The sequence below is a fragment of the Nesoenas mayeri genome, assembly GCF_963082525.1.
Source record: "Nesoenas mayeri genome assembly, chromosome: 7".
Taxonomy (NCBI): domain Eukaryota; kingdom Metazoa; phylum Chordata; class Aves; order Columbiformes; family Columbidae; genus Nesoenas; species Nesoenas mayeri.
This window is the reverse complement of record NC_137551.1, coordinates 35,540,759-35,559,026: the sequence shown is the minus strand read 5'-3', so window position 1 is coordinate 35,559,026 and position 18,268 is coordinate 35,540,759. Positions and strand designations below refer to the sequence as shown.

Below are 18,268 nucleotides of genomic sequence, written 5' to 3'. Positions count from 1 at the left end.
TGAAAAATGGTGGGATAGTAACACCACAGCAGCAAAGCCACAGCAGGAGAGAAAACAGTAGGTCTGGAAACAGAAGAGGAGAAGGTCCTCTTCTAGAGAGACAGGAAAGCTCAGGTCCAGGCAAGTCTTCCTGGGCTGAAAAGGTCACTGGATTCCTCCAAGCCTGGACAACCTCTGGGCCACACAACAGCACTAGATGAAACCCAGTTCAGCCTCCTGGATTTCTCTGCCCTTCAAAGGTGGCTTTAGACAGAGAGGAAGAGAAGACCCTCCTCAATCCTTATTCCTCATGTGTGGGCAACAAAATTCAATTTCTAGATTCTGTGGGCAATGCCAGTCCCTCCTGTATGGTCCATTCTCCACAGCATGGAGAGGTGATGAGATGTCTGCGTGGAGTCACCGGGAAAAGGCAGCTTGCATGAAGAAATGGTATAATACAAGCTGCAGTGATGATTCCTGTCAGAGCTGCCCACATCCTCCTTGTCAGGACACAATGTCACCCTAGAGTACAGCTCACCTTCCTCACACGTCACTGCGTTATCTCTGGCTCACCTCACACATAGTACATTATACTGTTCCCAATGAACCTTCCTCTTTCACCGCTGGCTAGAAAACAAGAAAATATGAAGAGGCACATTTCTCAATCAAATAACAGTGACCTTTCCACCTGTACTAAGTGGTTTCTTCCAAGCAGGCTCTTTCTTTATTAATTTTTTAATTTTGATTTTGCATGGGGATAAGAGACAAGTCACACTTCCTTATGGCAACTTACATACATTCTCTTTTTCCCTCCCCATTATGGGTGTAGAAATGTGTAAGAAGATCACAAGCATGGTTTGGCAAGGTCATTTCGTCAGAAGCCAGGTTCTCCAACCTGATGATACGTTAGGTGGAAGTTCAGACACATACATTGCATGTTTGCAAGTACAGAACAAATGTATTGCTCAAAAAAACATTTTCTTTCCCACTTTTTTTAATGACACATTTACATAACAGATTTGATTATATCCATCCTCTATACCAAAACTTATAAATGGCCTTCAATTTCTCAGAGAAACATGTAATTGAGAAGAACCATACCCCCCAACAATAAGGAACGGTCTACAGGAGCAATTCCTTATGTGCAGTCCCTGTGTCTTTTTGCTTATGGATTATTATTGAGATATTTTTAAGTGAAAAGTAACATTTTTCTTGGACTACTTTCCAGGGTAACTCATGGTGCTACACAGGTGTTTTATCTGCATATCAGCAAGGGCAAAAGAACTCAGTTCTTCTTTCTCAAGTCACCTAAATCAGTCTTCTCACACAAACACTCAACTAGAAACTCAACTGAGATGCTCTGAAATGTCCCACACTGAAGATGGCAGCTCATTTGAATGCTGGGATGGAAGAATCAGCCTTTCTTTAGACCAGGTATATTTGGACTTGCGGATTTTAAAGTCAGTCTCCTTTGTAAGTTCAGTTCATGGTAACACTGGCTGTTATCTTGATGCAGCACATTCTTCAAACAAGATCTGGATGGTGGAATAGTCAGGTAAGAGTTACCCTCTACACAGATTGTAAAACCAAATAATGAAGCAGATGGCTGGTGAAAATATCCTTCTACCTGCAAGTCTTGGCTTGCCTCTCACATTATCTGGTATGGGATGGGTTCCTGCAGTTTACGCTTCAAAAGGAATCCTCCCACCATGAGAACAGCAGCTACCAGCACCACGATGGTCGCAGCCAGAGGAACGTGGGAGCTGGCAGCAGGCGCTGGGCTCTGGGACTCCTCTTTCACCTGGATGTCAGAGGCCAGCTCTGTGCAAAAAAGAGAAAGAGAGAGGCTTATGTTTGTTTTCGCAGGCTGGTTCATCTCAAAGCCAATTAGGCAATGAGGACTTGAAGTAAAATGTTGCAATCTGGATCTGATCAGAAGCCAAACTGCTTTATTGCACATTTATTTCACAAATGGTTCTGTGGTTGTGCCAAACAAGTAAAGATTATGACAAGAAATAAAAGAGGAACTAAGAATTTGCAATTACTACACTCTTAAGACCATAAGGTGCTGCTTTCTGATAGTGGAAACAGCAGATACTGGACACTGGAAAACCACATTTCCAAGGGGACCTACTGATTGGTTGCTAAAAAATCAGAGATGTCAACAAGGCACAGGGACCTTTGAAAAATTAACATAAATCCTGCAGGGAGATGAGTTTTATCTTATCCCTGTTCCCACAGAACCAAACCAATCGCCATTTGAAGTGTGCAGAACAAATATTGGATCTAAATTATGACAGAAGGCAAGTAATTTTAAAACACCATAAAACAAAATTATAAAAATTAATTTTTAAATTCCCTGTAAGAATTGTAATAGAGTTGTGAATAAATGAGCTGAGGCATATTACAGAACTGGATTTTGTGTCTGAACTGACACAAACATACACATATTAATAAACACCTATTGAAGTTATTTAAACTTACCAACATTCCTGTTCTCAGCCTGAGCTTCTCGAAGCTGAACAGGTCCAATAACAACATTCATATTTTCCTGGGAAGAACCTGCATTCCTCTTGAACCGACTAATGCAGCCCTGATAGCAGCGGGATGAGTAGTCGTTGTGCCTGCACACCACCAGCTCACACTGCAGGTAAACTGATGGATAGTGGTTAACAAATGAAAAAGCGTTAAATGCAAATCGGGAAACACTGCTGTATGGTGAATAGTAAGAAGAGTAGGTGGGATCCTTAGGACACCTGGAAAGAGACAAAATTGACATGTTATCTATTGTGAATAAAAACAGCATTACACTATCTCTGTGCAATATGCTTTGAGTTCAAATATAAAAATAGAAGGTTAGAGTACAAGACAAAAGGATTTTTTAAAAGTGTTTTTAGTGAGAAGGGAAATTAAGAGACAAAAATAAGGGAAAGTGGCAGTGATTTCTACCACAATCATGTATACAGCACAGAAATTTCATAGCTCAATGAAATTTGTGTAAACACAAATAACTGAAAAATAATCAGTGGTTCTGCCGGTTTCTGTGTTCCAGGTGAGGACCTGGTTTGCATTTCCAAACTGGTCTACCTGTTTGCAAAGAGGCCCCTGCAGGTTGTTGCAGAAGTAGAAAGGGCCCCTTTCTACTCTGGAAGGACAAAACTAATTCTAATAGACATCTATTTTGGGTCAATAAACCTGCTCTTTAGTCCTTCAATGTTTGCAGAGTACCTTGCTTGAGTGATCACATCTGTCAGATTTCCAGATGTTTCACAGAGCAAGTTGCTAGATTAACTTTCCTGTCAATGAGATTCACTTCCTGACAATTACTAGTTTCAGAAGTTACCTAACTTAGATCCTGGTCATTCTGGTTTAATTTAAGTACCCTGCAAAAATATCACAATAATTCACCCTCCCCAGAATATCTCAAAGTTGTCATTAATTGTGTTTGAATACATTGTGCTCATTTCCCTAACAAAGACCCCAAGGATTTTAAGTCCTCTTATACTTAAGTTTATTTTATACTGCAGTGATATTTGAACACATATGAAATTTATAGATGGATATTACTGATTTTAGATTTTGTAAATAAGTTTGCTTTTAATACAGAGCCCTTGACATCCCTACATTTAATGCATCTGTTTCAGAAACAAATTGAGGCCGCAGTTTCTCCACTGCCTCCTTGAGTGAAATCTCCAGTGTTGACTACAATTTCTGAATGGCATTTCTTTGACATATATTTTATTCAGGCTTTGCAAAAATGTCTTTCTTAGAAGTCTATTTGTATTGAGAATTGCAACCAATGTACGCTGACCCTAAATCACCTCTTTCCTAAATGGAGCTCTTTCAGAACTATGCATAGAAATACTTTTAAAATAATTCTTTGGAAATTTCTTACCCACTTCTGATCAATTCATAGACCACTGTTCTAAAATCGCTAGGATCTGGCGATGCCACACACGTGTCCACAAACAGCACCAGATTCGGGTCAGAGCTGTGAAGAGAAGCTTGAAGGAACAAATTCTGATTCAGGTCAACATAGTATGGAAAGTCATCCACTGGCCACACAAAAGACGAGGAATTGTAGAATGTCAGGTTTACATCATATCTGCCATACTGGGTTTCAGTGACATTAACAGCATTATTGTTGTCATCAGCAATGTACACTGCTTGCACCCAGGTGTTCTGGAGCATTTTGCAGTTGATGAGCAAGCGAAGGTCCTTTTGCCTCTTGATGATGTAATCAGAAGCAAGTACTTTTATCACATTGGAGTAGGTGATGGTTTCACTGTCGACCTATTTGACACATTAGACAAGTACATGGTTATCACAGGTAGTCATGTTCACAATCTGTACCACAAACTTCTGTATTTGCCAGGTCCTAGTATTAGTCAGTAAGAACATGTCATACTCAAAAGTTCCAAACTTCCTGGATAGGTTTGTTCACTTAACTGTCTTCTGTACTTTTTTCTCTAAAGCATCCCCCTGAAACAGATACAGGGATTACCTAGACCATAGGAAGGATAATTAGGAATGCTTAACGAATATTTGCCTCCAGAAACACATGTTGCTTTTCTGTGTTTTGAATATCTGTGAGCTACAACACCCCTTGCAATTCATGACAATTTCCCAAGAGTCTATTCAATATCCATGCCCAGAGTTGGAGAGCTCTCCAAAATGTGTTGACACCAACCTGTCTACGTGTACCACAGCTGTTGTATGGAACATTGAATATAACTTCAGTTGATGTAATTGTTGGTCTACAGTAAGAGTCAGACAAGCTGATGTTCGACACTGAGTAGCCCTGTGACTGGAGATAGCGTCTGTCTACAACTACACGCATGTAGGCTGGTGAGCACACAAGGGCTAGGGAAGAAAATACGAATTATTAGTCATTTCAGGTACTTGATAACGTTTGCATGTTACAACTTCACAAATGTGATAGCTACTGCCACTTAGGGGAGAGGATTCATAAGCCAAACCACATAGTTTTACACCTTAGACGTAGATACAAATAAGCAACAGTCTCTGACAAACTTCAGCTGACCTTAAGTTACTTTCCTACAAAAACATATAACTTACAATAGGCTTTTACTGAGACCTTGAGCGTGTATCAGCACTCACACAAAAATGCTAAGAAGTGGGAGTTTTTCCTGAATAAGAATCCAAAAGCTATTTTGCACTCTAGCTTGCAGAAACATTACTTGAGTGGGAATGGATCCTGAAACCATCTCCATGATGGTTGACTGAGTCCATGGCATGAAAAGCAATGATCCCAGGGAATGTTAGGCCTTTGGTAGAGAGAGATATCTGATGCCAGGGGCCGACTGGCAACACACAGCCTCTTTAAAAGAAGTTACAAAGATAACATAGCCAAAGACGATGGCCATTGTTTGTGCCTGGGGAGGTTGTGAGTGCATGCTAGACAAACTTTTTCACTAGGGCTGCAGGCCAGTCCTGGAACAGGTCATACAGAGAAATTGTGGCTTGGAACATTTCTAGAGACCCAGCTGGACAAAGTCATAATGGACTTGATCTGGTGTTGGCAATAGCTCTGCTTTGAATAGTTGGGGTAGGAAGCCTCCAAAGGTCTTTTCTAACCAATATTTCTATGGTTCTATGAAAAACTGGCTGAAAAGGTAAAAAAAATATATATACATAATAATGTGATGAGAAGAAATAAGGATTTAGACTGGCCATTGTAGAAAACATCTAAAGGCAATTAATTTCATACTTGAAGATTTTTTTAAATAAATAAAATATCGTCTGAAAGTGACTGGTCAACAACCAGTTATGAAATTAAAGTAGGAATGTCAGCCACGTACAAGCTGTTCAACAACATTAAGAAATGCTAGTTTGGAAAATAAAATCAGGGTGTAATTCTTCTAAGCAAAGACAGCATTACAAACTGAATAGAAACTTACTGATGTTCTGGTCTGCTAGAAAAGTGTGATACTCAGCATAAAACCCTCGACTGGAATAGCTGGAGTCACTGTTAAATATGACAGTCATAAAATTTGAGGATGATGTGTATGTGAGATAAGAACCAGAACAAATTCTTCCAAGCAGAGGAGAAGAATTGGGTGGCCCATCATAGATCTCAATATAGTCATTCTGGCATCCACCTTGCAACCTGAGGAAGAAACGTTAATATATATTAAAATGCATTTGGTAAACTTAGTTTTTTAAATGCCAAACAACCAATCAACTAATATAGTGCACTGACACAATTTCCATGTAGTATTTATAATTCCCTTATAAGCACTGGAAATGTGCTTGGCTACTGTGGGTTTAGTTGAGATTTGGGACCCGTTTATTGCCCAAGCAGCAAGTGGTTTACTTACTCAACTTGTCCAAATGTGAGCATAATACGGAAATTATTCACTACTTGTATTTGCCACAAACACTCTGCATTATCTGGATAATTCCAAGGATAAAAAGGACTCTGAAACGTTCCAGATGAATCAAAAAGTAAGTCACCACAAATGTATTTTCTCCCTAAACAAAAAGAAAAAAAAAGATGTGAATGACTTAGATTTAGATGTACTTCCCATCAAAGGAAAATACATTTTTTTTTGTGTCCAAGCCATAGCAACAGGAGAAATCAAATGGTTTCCAGAGAAATCAAATGGTTGTGCTCTTCTCACTCAGGCTGCAGATATTATGATCTCTTGAGAAAACTCCTACTCTACCTTGCTATTAACATTTGGTAGCATTAACATGTAAGTGTATATGAGAGAATGAAAGAGGAGGTAGGCCAAATAACATAAAATCTAAAGGATTACCCACAAAATCACCGTAGTCTGAAATCCACCCCCAGCGACAGAATCAGAAAGACACAGAGGAGCTGTAGGTAGGACTTAAAACAGCTAGTACAATAATGACTTTTTCAAAAAGTATTAAAATGTGCAAATGATACAACTCCAAATTACAAAATACTAACAAATACACCCCCAAAATAATGAATTCAAAAGGTGAAATAAGAAGACACACTTGTTGTAATTGTTGATGGAGTGGTAACAGTGATCATGTGTGTGTCATCTATAGAGGAGGAAGAGAAAAAATCAAGTGAGGAACTTGTGTATGAAGGAGCATGGACAGGTTTTCTCCTAGTCATGGGGATATTCATGCCACCCAGACACATGAGTGATGGAGAGCTTGGGGATCTCTGCAGGGCAGTCTTCCATGGTGGGAACAAAAAACCCACAACAATTAATGATGTGACACACAAACAGGTAGCAGTGAAAGTAGTGGCTACAAAAACCAAGACAAATTCAGGCTCACCTGGAGGAATAGTCGTTGGGAAGCTGGTTGTGCTTATGCTTGTGGCATCTGTAGGGGAGGAAGAGAAAGAAGCAAGTGAGGACATTGTGGATGAAAGGCCATGGATAGGTTTTTTCCTAGCCCTGGCAATGTTGATGCCACCTTGACACATCAGTGATGGAAAGCCTGGAGGTCTGTGCAGGATGGTCTTCCATGGCAGATGCAAAGAAAAGCATGATCTTTGACTGTGCCTCCAAGACATGGCTAATTGCAGCCAACAAGGGCCACTTTGGAAAGTGTCCTGGTATTTAGGAAGGAGAAGCAACGGTACCTGAGCACACAACACCAGCATCTTCACTGTGGCCACAGTTGTGGACACCCCAGCCACGGTGGCTGCACTGGAAGAGGGAGGACTCATTCCCTGTGCACTGCACATCATCCAGGTAGATGGTGCCGGTGCCTTGTCCAAAGTAGGCATTTGAGGGTGCAGAAACAGCAGAGCCGCATCCCAGTTGCCTGCACACGACCTGGGCGTCGTTCAGGTCCCAGCTGTCATCACAGACAGTGCCCGTGCCCGCATAGTAATCAATTTGTACACGTCCCTCACACCGGTTCCTGCCGTTCACCAGGCTCAGGGTTGCACCTTGGAAAGGAGGAGACAGGGAACACATGAGAAAATCCTCTAGCAGCCGAGCACCTTCACTCATTGGGGCGTTGGCAATGCTCTAGGTGTTCTAGGCCACCAGGACTGCCACCCTGTGTCATACTAGGCTGTGTATTTCCCTGGGTCTGCTCTCCCATGGAGAAGACCAAGACCCAGCATGTGAGCCACTAACTGGTTCCACCAAAAGTAGTGGCTACAGAAACCAAGACAAATTCAGACTCACCTGGAGGAATGGTTGTTGGGAAGCTGGTTGTGCTTATGCTTGTGGCATCTGTAGGGGAGGAAGAGAAAGAAGCAAGTGAGGATATTGTGGATGAAAAGCCATGGACAGGTTTTTTCCCAGCCCTGACGTTGTTGATGCCACCTTGACACATCGGTGATGGAGAGCTTGGGGGTCTGTGCAGGATGATCTTCCATGGTAGATGCAAAGAAAAGCATAATCTTTGACTGTGCCTCCAAGACATGGCTAATTGCAGCCAACAAGGGCCACTTTGGAAAGTGTCCTGGTATTTAGGAAGGAGAAGCAACGGTACCTGAGCACACAACACCAGCATCTTCACTGTGGCCACAGTTGTGGACACCCCAGCCACGGTGGCTGCACTGGAAGAGGGAGGACTCATTCCCTGTGCACTGCACATCATCCAGGTAGATGGTGCCGGTGCCTTGTCCAAAGTAGGCATTTGAGGGTGCAGAAACAGCAGAGCCGCATCCCAGTTGCCTGCACACGACCTGGGCATCGTTCAGGTCCCAGCTGTCATCACAGACAGTGCCCGTGCCCGCATAGTAATCAATTTGTACACGTCCCTCACACCGGTTCCTGCCATTCACCAGGCTCAGGGTTGCACCTTGGAAAGGAGCAGACAGGGAACACATGAGAAAATCCTCTAGCAGCCGAGCACCTTCACTCATTGAGGCGTTGGCAATGCTCTAGGAGTTCTAGGCCACCAGGACTGCCACCCTGTGTCATACTAGGCTGTGTATTTCCCTGGGTCTGCTCTCCCATGGAGAAGACCAAGACCCAGCATGTGAGCCACTAACTGGTTCCACCAAAAGTAGTGGCTACAGAAACCAAGACAAATTCAGACTCACCTGGAGGAATGGTTGTTGGGAAGCTGGTTGTGCTTATGCTTGTGGCATCTGTAGGGGAGGAAGAGAAGGAAGCAAGTGAGGACATTGTGGATGAAAAGCCATGGACAGGTTTTTTCCCAGCCCTGGCGTTGTTGATGCCACCTTGACACATCGGTGATGGAGAGCTTGGGGGTCTGTGCAGGATGATCTTCCATGGTAGATGCAAAGAAAAGCACAATCTTTGACTGTGCCTCCAAGACATGGCTAATTGCAGCCAACAAGGGCCACTTTGGAAAGTGTCCTGGTATTTAGGAAGGAGAAGCAACGGTACCTGAGCACACAACACCAGCATCTTCACTGTGGCCACAGTTGTGGACACCCCAGCCACGGTGGCTGCACTGGAAGAGGGAGGACTCATTCCCTGTGCACTGCACATCATCCAGGTAGATGGTGCCGGTGCCTTGTCCAAAGTAGGCATTTGAGGGTGCAGAAACAGCAGAGCCGCATCCCAGTTGCCTGCACACGACCTGGGCATCGTTCAGGTCCCAGCTGTCATCACAGACAGTGCCCGTGCCCGCATAGTAATCAATTTGTACACGTCCCTCACACCGGTTCCTGCCATTCACCAGGCTCAGGGTTGCACCTTGGAAAGGAGCAGACAGGGAACACATGAGAAAATCTAGCAGTCCAGCACCTTCTCTCACTGGGGCATTGGCAATGCTCTAGGTGTTCTAGGCCACCAGGACTGCCACCCTGTGTCATACTAGGCTGTGTATTTCCCTGGGTCTGCACTCCCATGGAGAAGACCAAGACCCAGCATGTGAGCCACTAACTGGTTCCACCAAAAGTAGTGGCTACAGAAACCAAGACAAATTCAGACTCACCTGGAGGAATGGTTGTTGGGAAGCTGGTTGTGCTTATGCTTGTGGCATCTGTAGGGGAGGAAGAGAAAGAAGCAAGTGAGGACATTGTGGATGAAAAGCCATGGACAGGTTTTTTCCCAGCCCTGGCGTTGTTGATGCCACCTTGACACATCGGTGATGGAGAGCTTGGGGGTCTGTGCAGGATGGTCTTCCATGGTAGATGCAAAGAAAAGCATAATCTTTGACTGTGCCTCCAAGACATGGCTAATTGCAGCCAACAAGGGCCACTTTGGAAAGTGTCCTGGTATTTAGGAAGGAGAAGCAACGGTACCTGAGCACACAACACCAGCATCTTCACTGTGGCCACAGTTGTGGACACCCCAGCCACGGTGGCTGCACTGGAAGAGGGAGGACTCATTCCCTGTGCACTGCACATCATCCAGGTAGATGGTGCCGGTGCCTTGTCCAAAGTAGGCATTTGAGGGTGCAGAAACAGCAGAGCCGCATCCCAGTTGCCTGCACACGACCTGGGCATCGTTCAGGTCCCAGCTGTCATCACAGACAGTGCCCGTGCCCGCATAGTAATCAATTTGTACACGTCCCTCACACTGGTTCCTGCCGTTCACCAGGCTCAGGGTTGCACCTTGGAAAGGAGCAGACAGGGAACACATGAGAAAATCCTCTAGCAGCCGAGCACCTTCACTCATTGGGGCGTTGGCAATGCTCTAGGAGTTCTTGGCCACCAGGACTGCCACCCTGTGTCATACTAGGCTGTGTATTTCCCTGGGTCTGCTCTCCCATGGAGAAGACCAAGACCCAGCATGTGAGCCACTAACTGGTTCCACCAAAAGTAGTGGCTACAGAAACCAAGACAAATTCAGACTCACCTGGAGGAATGGTTGTTGGGAAGCTGGTTGTGCTTATGCTTGTGGCATCTGTAGGGGAGGAAGAGAAAGAAGCAAGTGAGGACATTGTGGATGAAAAGCCATGGACAGGTTTTTTCCCAGCCCTGGGGATGCTGGTGCCACCTTGACACATCGGTGATGGAGAGCCTGGGGGTCTCTCCAGGGGGGTCTTTCATGGTGGGTGCAATGAACAACACAATCTCTGATCGTTTGAGCCACAAACTGTTCCCAGAAATTCTAGTGAGCATAAAAAGGAAAAAGAAACAAGAAAATTCACGCCCACCTGGCGTAGTCGTTGGTGGAGCGGTAACAGTGGTTGTGCTTGTGACACCTGTAGATCAGGAAGAGAAAGAAGCAAGTGAGAAGCTTGTGGACGAAGGAACATGGACAGGTTATCTCCCAGCCCTGAGGATATTCGTGCCACTCTGTCATATGCGAGATGGAGAGCTTGGGGGCCTCTGCAGGATGGCCTTCAATGGTGGGTGCAAAGAAAAACACAATCTTTGAATGTGCCTCCAAGACATAGTTAATTGTAGCCAAGAAGGGCCTCTTTTGGAAAGTATCCCAGTATTTAGGAAGGAGAAGCAACGGTACCTGAGCACACAACACCAGCATCTTCACTGTGGCCACAGTTGTGGACACCCCAGCCACTGTGGCTGCACTGGAAGAGGGAGGACTCATTCCCTGTGCACTGCACATCATCCAGGTAGATGGTGCCGGTGCCTTGTCCAAAGTAGGCATTTGAGGGTGCAGAAACAGCAGAGCCGCATCCCAGTTGCCTGCACACGACCTGGGCATCGTTCAGGTCCCAGCTGTCATCACAGACAGTGCCTGTGCCCGCGTAGTATTCAATCTCTACGCGTCCCTCACACGGGTTCCTGCCGTTCACCAGGCTCAGGGTTGCACCTTGGAAAGGAGCAGACAGGGAACACATGAGAAAATCCTCTAGCAGCCCAGCACCTTCACTCATTGGGGTGTTGGCAATGCTCTAGGTGTTCTAGGCCACCAGGACTGCCACCCTGTGTCATACTAGGCTGTGTATTTCCCTGGGTCTGCTCTCCCATGGAGAAGACCAAGACCCAGCATGTGAGCCACTAACTGGTTCCACCAAAAGAGTAGTAGCTACAAAAACTATGAGAAACTCAGACCCACCTGGAAGATCGGTCACTACTAAGGCCTTTTCAGCCACATTTGTGTCTTCTGGTGCAGGTAGTGGTGGGGGAACAGTTTTCACGCTTGTGGCATCTGTAGCAGAGGAAGAGAAAGAATCAAGTGAGGATCTTGTGTATGAAGGAGCATGGACAGGTTTTCTCCCAGTTATGGGGATATTCCTACCACCTAGACATATGGATAGTGGAGAGCTTGGGGTTCTCTGCAAAGTATTCTTCCATGGTGGCAGGAAAGAAAAACATGGTCTTTGAACACATCTCCAAAACCTTTTGTCTTCAGCCAATGAAGTGCTTATTTCCTGGTTGCCTAGACATGTTGTACATGTCCCATCCCTGGAAACATTCACGGACAGGTTAGACAGTGCTCTGAGACATCCTCTAGCTGAAAATAACACTCCTTGTTACAGGAGGGTTGCACCAAATGTCATCTAAAGGTCCTTTCCAACCCAAACCATTCTCTGATTCCGTGATTCTGTGATTCTGTGAGTCTTGTGTTAAATGGCTGGTTTTAGTGAGTGACTAAATTGGACAATGCAGGTGATAAACAAACACAGGTGAGCTATGGTTTCCCTGGAGAGGTACATCTTTTGGGACCTGGTGCAATCCACCTTGGAGCTTTGCTGTCTTTGGGTTTTCATGGCAGACGTCCGATAGCACCAAGGGCACAACTGGCAGACCAGTGCCATGCCCTGGGCACGTGGTTCATAGCGCCGTGCTCCTATGTGTCCCACCTACCACCAGGCAGCTTCAGACCCCTGAGCTGAGATATGAACTAGTACATCCCAAAAGTAACACATAGATAGAAAACATGGAAACACAGATACAACTCAAGACATTAGCATGGTGGCACATTTGGTCCTGAGATATGAAACTGTTTAAGGTAGAAGAGAAAGAAGAAAGTAAGAATCTTTTAATCTTAGAAACTAGGATCCCTCCCAGGTCCCTTAATTTCCCTTTATGCAACTGCTTTACAAATTAAAACCAAAACAGTAGTGAGGAACTTGTTTCCAAGGAGATAAACTCATTCACCGCAGTGACTAGTACAATAGCAGATTGAGGCTCACAGCTTTGGACAAGACAGACAAGAGAGGTGTATGTGGGGGGTTGTTGAAAATGGAATTTTACAAAAAGGATGTGTTGCATATTTTGCCCAGTGATATACTTACACTGAGGATATAAAGGCATCCATTGCTCTAGGACACAGAATTAATAATTTTTTACAACTTCTTTGGTAAACTGCTAAGGATAAATCCTTGTTATTAATATTTGCTAGACTTGTCTGTCTTACCACTCTCAGGATTATGAAAATCAAGGGGCATAACCTATGCATTGCATGCACTCATAAGTGTGTGAGTAATTCATTTGGCCTTGAAAATATATAAAGAAACACTTATATATTGGAGGAGAACAAGTGATGGTTGACCTGACTGTCAGAAATGGTGCTTTGCATGTGTGTGCAATGTTAAAACATTTAATCAAAGTTTAAAGTAGTTCCCTTCTGTCAAACTCAATTGAATGTGGTTAAAATAATCTGAAGCCAGAGGGGAGGGCAGGACTGCACCATAAATTCAATCTGCATGAGAGAACATCCTACAAAACATTGTACAAGCATCACAGCAAAGTTTGCTCTTTTACATTAAACCTGTGGCTCAAAGTCTCTGGGTAATGTCAGCCATGGCCCATAAGGGCTTAGTAACCTCCCACAATTAACTTTTCAATTAACAAAAGACTGTACACAGAAACCGAAGGCCAGTCTGCTATCTAGCAAACCAATTTTTCATACATGCAGGTTTGGATCAATGTTCTGTCAGACTAAAGAGACTAGTTTGGATTTTTGACTAATACCTGCATTTTCTGTGGTAATCCTTAGCATGTATTTGCTAGCAATAATGCACAGAAGGTGCTGGGAGCTAAATAAATCAAGTATTGCACAGACTTATTGTCATCATAGTTAAAAAAAACAGTCAAAGTTTACAGAAACATGTGACTGGGTGGGAGTAATGGAGAAAATTTGTGGTACTTTCTTAAATCTGTGATTCTAATTTGAAATATCCATGGTATTTTAGTTGTGGAACATAGTTTGTTTGTCTGCTTTTTTCCTTTTTTTTTCCTGTAAACTCAAATGCATGGTGAAAAACATGTAAAACAAGCATAAAGAAAACTCACTTAGGTTATTCATTTCATGTCTAGTAGGAAAAATGTATTAATGATTTTCACATAAAAACAGTGACATGCTTAGCCATGATCCATGGTCTGATACAGCATTTCAGAAGTGGTGTGTATTTCTCAAGCCTTTTTTATTTTGAGTAGCACACAAAAAATACTTAGTAATTCCCACACCTTCAAAAAGTGACTTTATGCAGTGAGACAGATAGTGGAGTTTAGCATAAAATGAAGAGCAAACAGTGATCACCGTGTAAATTCCTCCTTAACTGCCCGACTGGGTCATGCAAATTCTATTGGGCGTTGCAATTAAAATATTTAGTCTTTAATAGGGGAAACATTTTGGAAAACCAGGGTAACTTTCAGTAAGTAATGGTTTGTACATCCTTCAAAATTGCACAGCTTGATTTTAAAACAAACAAAACTCCCCAGTGTTCACCTCAACCCTCCCCAAGTAAGGTGCTTTTCTTTAGGCAGCGATGTATAAAGCCCTGTGTTTGCTGGGAATAGTAAAACCAAGCATTAATCCCTGTAAAATATCAATAGTTTTAAGAAAGTCCTCAGTGACACTAAATACTGGTTTCTGAGAAAATCCAACACTGTTTTGATTTGCATGTCTAAATGTGCAAACCGAATTGTTATAGTTTCCAGGTTTTTCTTCCATGTGCATGAAGGTCTCAAGGGTGCAACTGTGAGCAAAATGCACAACTCTAGGACTTCATGATACTGTACAGGATAGCAACTGTGTCCTACTACTGTGCTTCCATTAAATTATATAAAGGTGAATAAGTATTGAGTAGTTCCATGTGCATATGCAAAGCTGAATTTGAAGTCTTTTTAAGCTTGTATGCATTGCAGCCAAAGAAATGGTATTCCATCTTAATTTCATGCTGAATCCCACAGATTTATAGAAACAAAGTTCTTCAGTAGTATTTTCCTGGTAGGTTTTTTTGTTCATTTAAACTATGCAAGACACTACTGCAAAACACAGTAATATCATTTTCACTGCACTAAATTTACTTCAACATGATTGATAGTTAAACACAATACTGATTGGTTCATATTTTTAAATAGACAACATCACACTATCTAATTTCATTCTGTCTTCTAATCTTTGCACAAAGTTGATTATACTGGCATGTGAATTACATGTATGGAACCAATATGGAGGAGTAAGACATTTCCCTTTTTCCTACATTTTTTAGAAGAATAGTCTTTAGAGATTTGAAGTGACTTACCTGAGGTGGCATCCAGGAGTGCGGTATTTAAGAGGAATAACCACAGCCAGGTCTTGGTGGTACCCATCTTGCCAAGAGATGCTAAGAAGGCAAAGCATGAGAATTTATACTCTGCACCTGTGAAAGGGTGAGGCTCCCAAGGCCAGTCTGGTTTATGTTGTATCTGATTTCTTAAGTAATATCTTTATGACTATTTGTTCTTTACAGAATTATTACACATGAACAGTAAAGTTCCCATGTTATGGATAATTAGTGCTATTGCCCTTATTATAAATTATCTTAACCGTATGTGCAGGCCCAGCATTACCTTTGGAACCAGACTTGTGAACCTATGTGTTTCTTTGCCCCCACCATCCCAATTTCATTTATTTGTTGCTTGTAACTAACAACTTAATTAATTGGACTGTAATGCATTGTGAAGCAGCAAATTCATAGCAGGCTTTCTGATAAATCCTTCAGCAGAGAGCCCTGGTCTCATAAATGTTTATGTTTCTGATGGTTTTCACTTGAAATTACAGGCTTGTTTCCCTGCTGCTTGTACATAAACAGCACATCACAAATGAGATTATGTCAAGTATCAAGTAGATTAACACCAGAAATTTGTAACATACTCTAAGTGGACCTCATCTGGGACCAGCTTGCTCTGGTTGACCAATCCTTTCCCTCAATTTACTGCTATGCTCCTCAGCTGAGTTTGCCAACAAGACTTCCTTCAGTTCTTTGAATCATGAAGTTTATAGAAAGGGAAAGAAATATAAGTTGAAGTAAAATCAAAAATCCTATAGAAATTATTTTCTTAGTTGGTCTATGTGAAGTCTTAGTGGAGTTATAGATCACTTCAGGCACAACAGCCCATAATCCTGTCCTGTTAATATATTTGCTGGAGTCACTATATTGCATTTTTACTGTTTCTCCTCTTCTGATGAGGAGAAACGTAGGCCAATTAGAAACCGGAGAATTATTGGTCCAGTATCTATTAATTATATTTGATCCAGGCTGTACCTATCCGACAAACATCAACCAAACCACAGTAGCTGACATAGCTCATGATCCCTGCTGGTGTATTCCAACCTCTCTTTTGCAGAAAAGCACATTATAGGTCTTGAGACACAGGGACAAAGGAGTCCTCTTCCTGCAAGTGTGCACAGTGCTAGAGTAGAGGAAGGAATGACAAAAGGCCAGAGTCCAGAAACAGAATCAGAAACTGTCAGAGCAGTTGTTGAGAAGAGCAAACAAACTGAAGGACAATGGTAAATACAACTGATTGTATTGATATGGTAATAAAGAAATGTAAGCCTGAACATTGCTATTCACAGCTCTACTGCTCCTGACTTCCTGACAAAAGCAAAAACAATACCATGTGTTCAGTGGAGTTATCACACACTGTCATTGGGAAGGGGCTACAGGGTCATAATCCTGACTCTAAGCTCTTGAAAAATAAGGTTGTTATATAGGAAGGAAGGAACCCAAGCAGCTGGAGAGCAGTTTTGCAGCAAAGAACTGGGGAGGTCCTGGGAAACAAATTTACCATGAGCCAGCAATGTGCCTGTGCCATCCTGGTGTTCAGAGGAACACCGCCAGCAGGTCAAGGGAGGTGATCCTCCCCCTCTACTCAGCACTGGTGAGACACATCTGGGGTGTAAGTTCCAGTTCTGGGCTCCCCAGTACAAGAGAGACATGAACATACTAGAGCAAGTCTACAAAGAGCCACTGAGATGATTAAGGGACTAGAGCATCTCTCATAGGAGGAGAGGCCCAGAGAAGAGAAGGCTCAGCAGGATCTCATCAATGTGTGCAAATACCTGATGGGATGGAATAATGACAGAGCCACACTCCTCTCAGTGGTGCCTGATGGCAGGATGAGAAGCATTCGGCATCAACTGAAGTAAATTCCATTTAAGCATAAGAAAGAAGAATGAGGGTAGCCAAGCAGTGGAATAGGCTGCCCAGTGAGGTTATAGGTTCCTCCATTCTTCAAGATATTCAAACACAACTGGACACAGTCTTGAGCAATCTGTTTCTCAGAACCTGCTTTGAGCAAGGGGATGGACTAGAGGATCCCCAGAACATCCAGCCTGAGCTGGTCTGTGACACCATGAATAGAAAATTTATGGATGAGATCGAGGAGATTCAGGAACAGAGGAGGACTGAATGCACTGTGGTTAAATTTATCCACAACAATTAAATCTGCTAGCATGGTTCTTTAACAAAATCTTGACTGTCAGCATTCTTGCCAGGCTTCACCAGTCCCAGCTTCCTGGTTCGTTTCTGACATTTCCAGTAAATGTTCTGTAACTTGTGTGGGAGCCTATGTCTACAGCTTTGATAACAGATGCCTTTGATGTGCAGCTGCTGAAATGCCAGTGTCCTCTGTACAAAATACACCTTAGATTATCGCTCCTTTCTATTGCATGTACTGACAGCAAAACAAGAGGAAGCTTGCCACAAAATAAAGTACCATAAAAAAACTGTAAAGAACCTGACGTATGAGGCTGCATTCCTGATAGTGTATCAGCAGTCAGTTGCTGTTCTCACAACAGCAGGAAATAGAAACTGTTACGTTGGCCCTTGACTGTGGATCACTGACACAGAATACATGGGATCGAATTTGTCTTACCATAATACGAAAGATTTCAGGCACACAACACCTAAAGAAATTTATCCAAGAAAATCAACCACAGCTGTCTCATGATACATTCTACCAGAGGTTAGCTGTCCACTAGAACAAGTGTTCACTAAATCCTACTGTTACACTTGCCTGACTACTATTTGATAACGTTGTGTGATTTTTCTTCCATTGTTAAGACTTAATCAGGCAGAAATGGAGAGACTGTATACAGCCTTTTGATGATTTTCTTGAAGCTGGGTGTTTTGGGCACCTATGTTATTCTGCATATGCCTATATGCCAGCTGCTGTTCAGCAAGGTAGTTGACTGCCCTATCTGGTATGCAGAGCTGA

At 43.0% G+C, this 18,268-nt stretch overlaps 2 protein-coding genes across 2 annotated transcripts; both read right to left on the bottom strand.

Moving 5' to 3' along the window:
• Positions 1-1,627: 1,627 nt before the first annotated feature.
• On the bottom strand, positions 1,628-7,345 carry LOC308042678 (scavenger receptor cysteine-rich domain-containing protein DMBT1-like; the record flags this gene model as incomplete). Its single annotated transcript, XM_080348273.1, has 7 exons — positions 1,628-1,800; positions 2,464-2,735; positions 3,875-4,272; positions 4,670-4,842; positions 5,901-6,109; positions 6,321-6,474; positions 7,261-7,345. The coding sequence occupies 7 exons, from the start codon at positions 7,343-7,345 to the stop codon at positions 1,628-1,630; spliced, it is 1,464 nt and encodes a 487-aa protein (XP_080204399.1).
• A 202-nt stretch (positions 7,346-7,547) lies between these two features.
• LOC308042677 (scavenger receptor cysteine-rich domain-containing protein DMBT1-like) lies at positions 7,548-10,541 on the bottom strand (the record flags this gene model as incomplete). Its single annotated transcript, XM_080348272.1, has 4 exons — positions 7,548-7,882; positions 8,437-8,748; positions 9,303-9,614; positions 10,166-10,541. 4 exons carry the CDS (start codon positions 10,539-10,541, stop codon positions 7,548-7,550), a joined length of 1,335 nt encoding a protein of 444 aa, XP_080204398.1.
• Between the last annotated feature and the right edge of the window lie 7,727 nt (positions 10,542-18,268).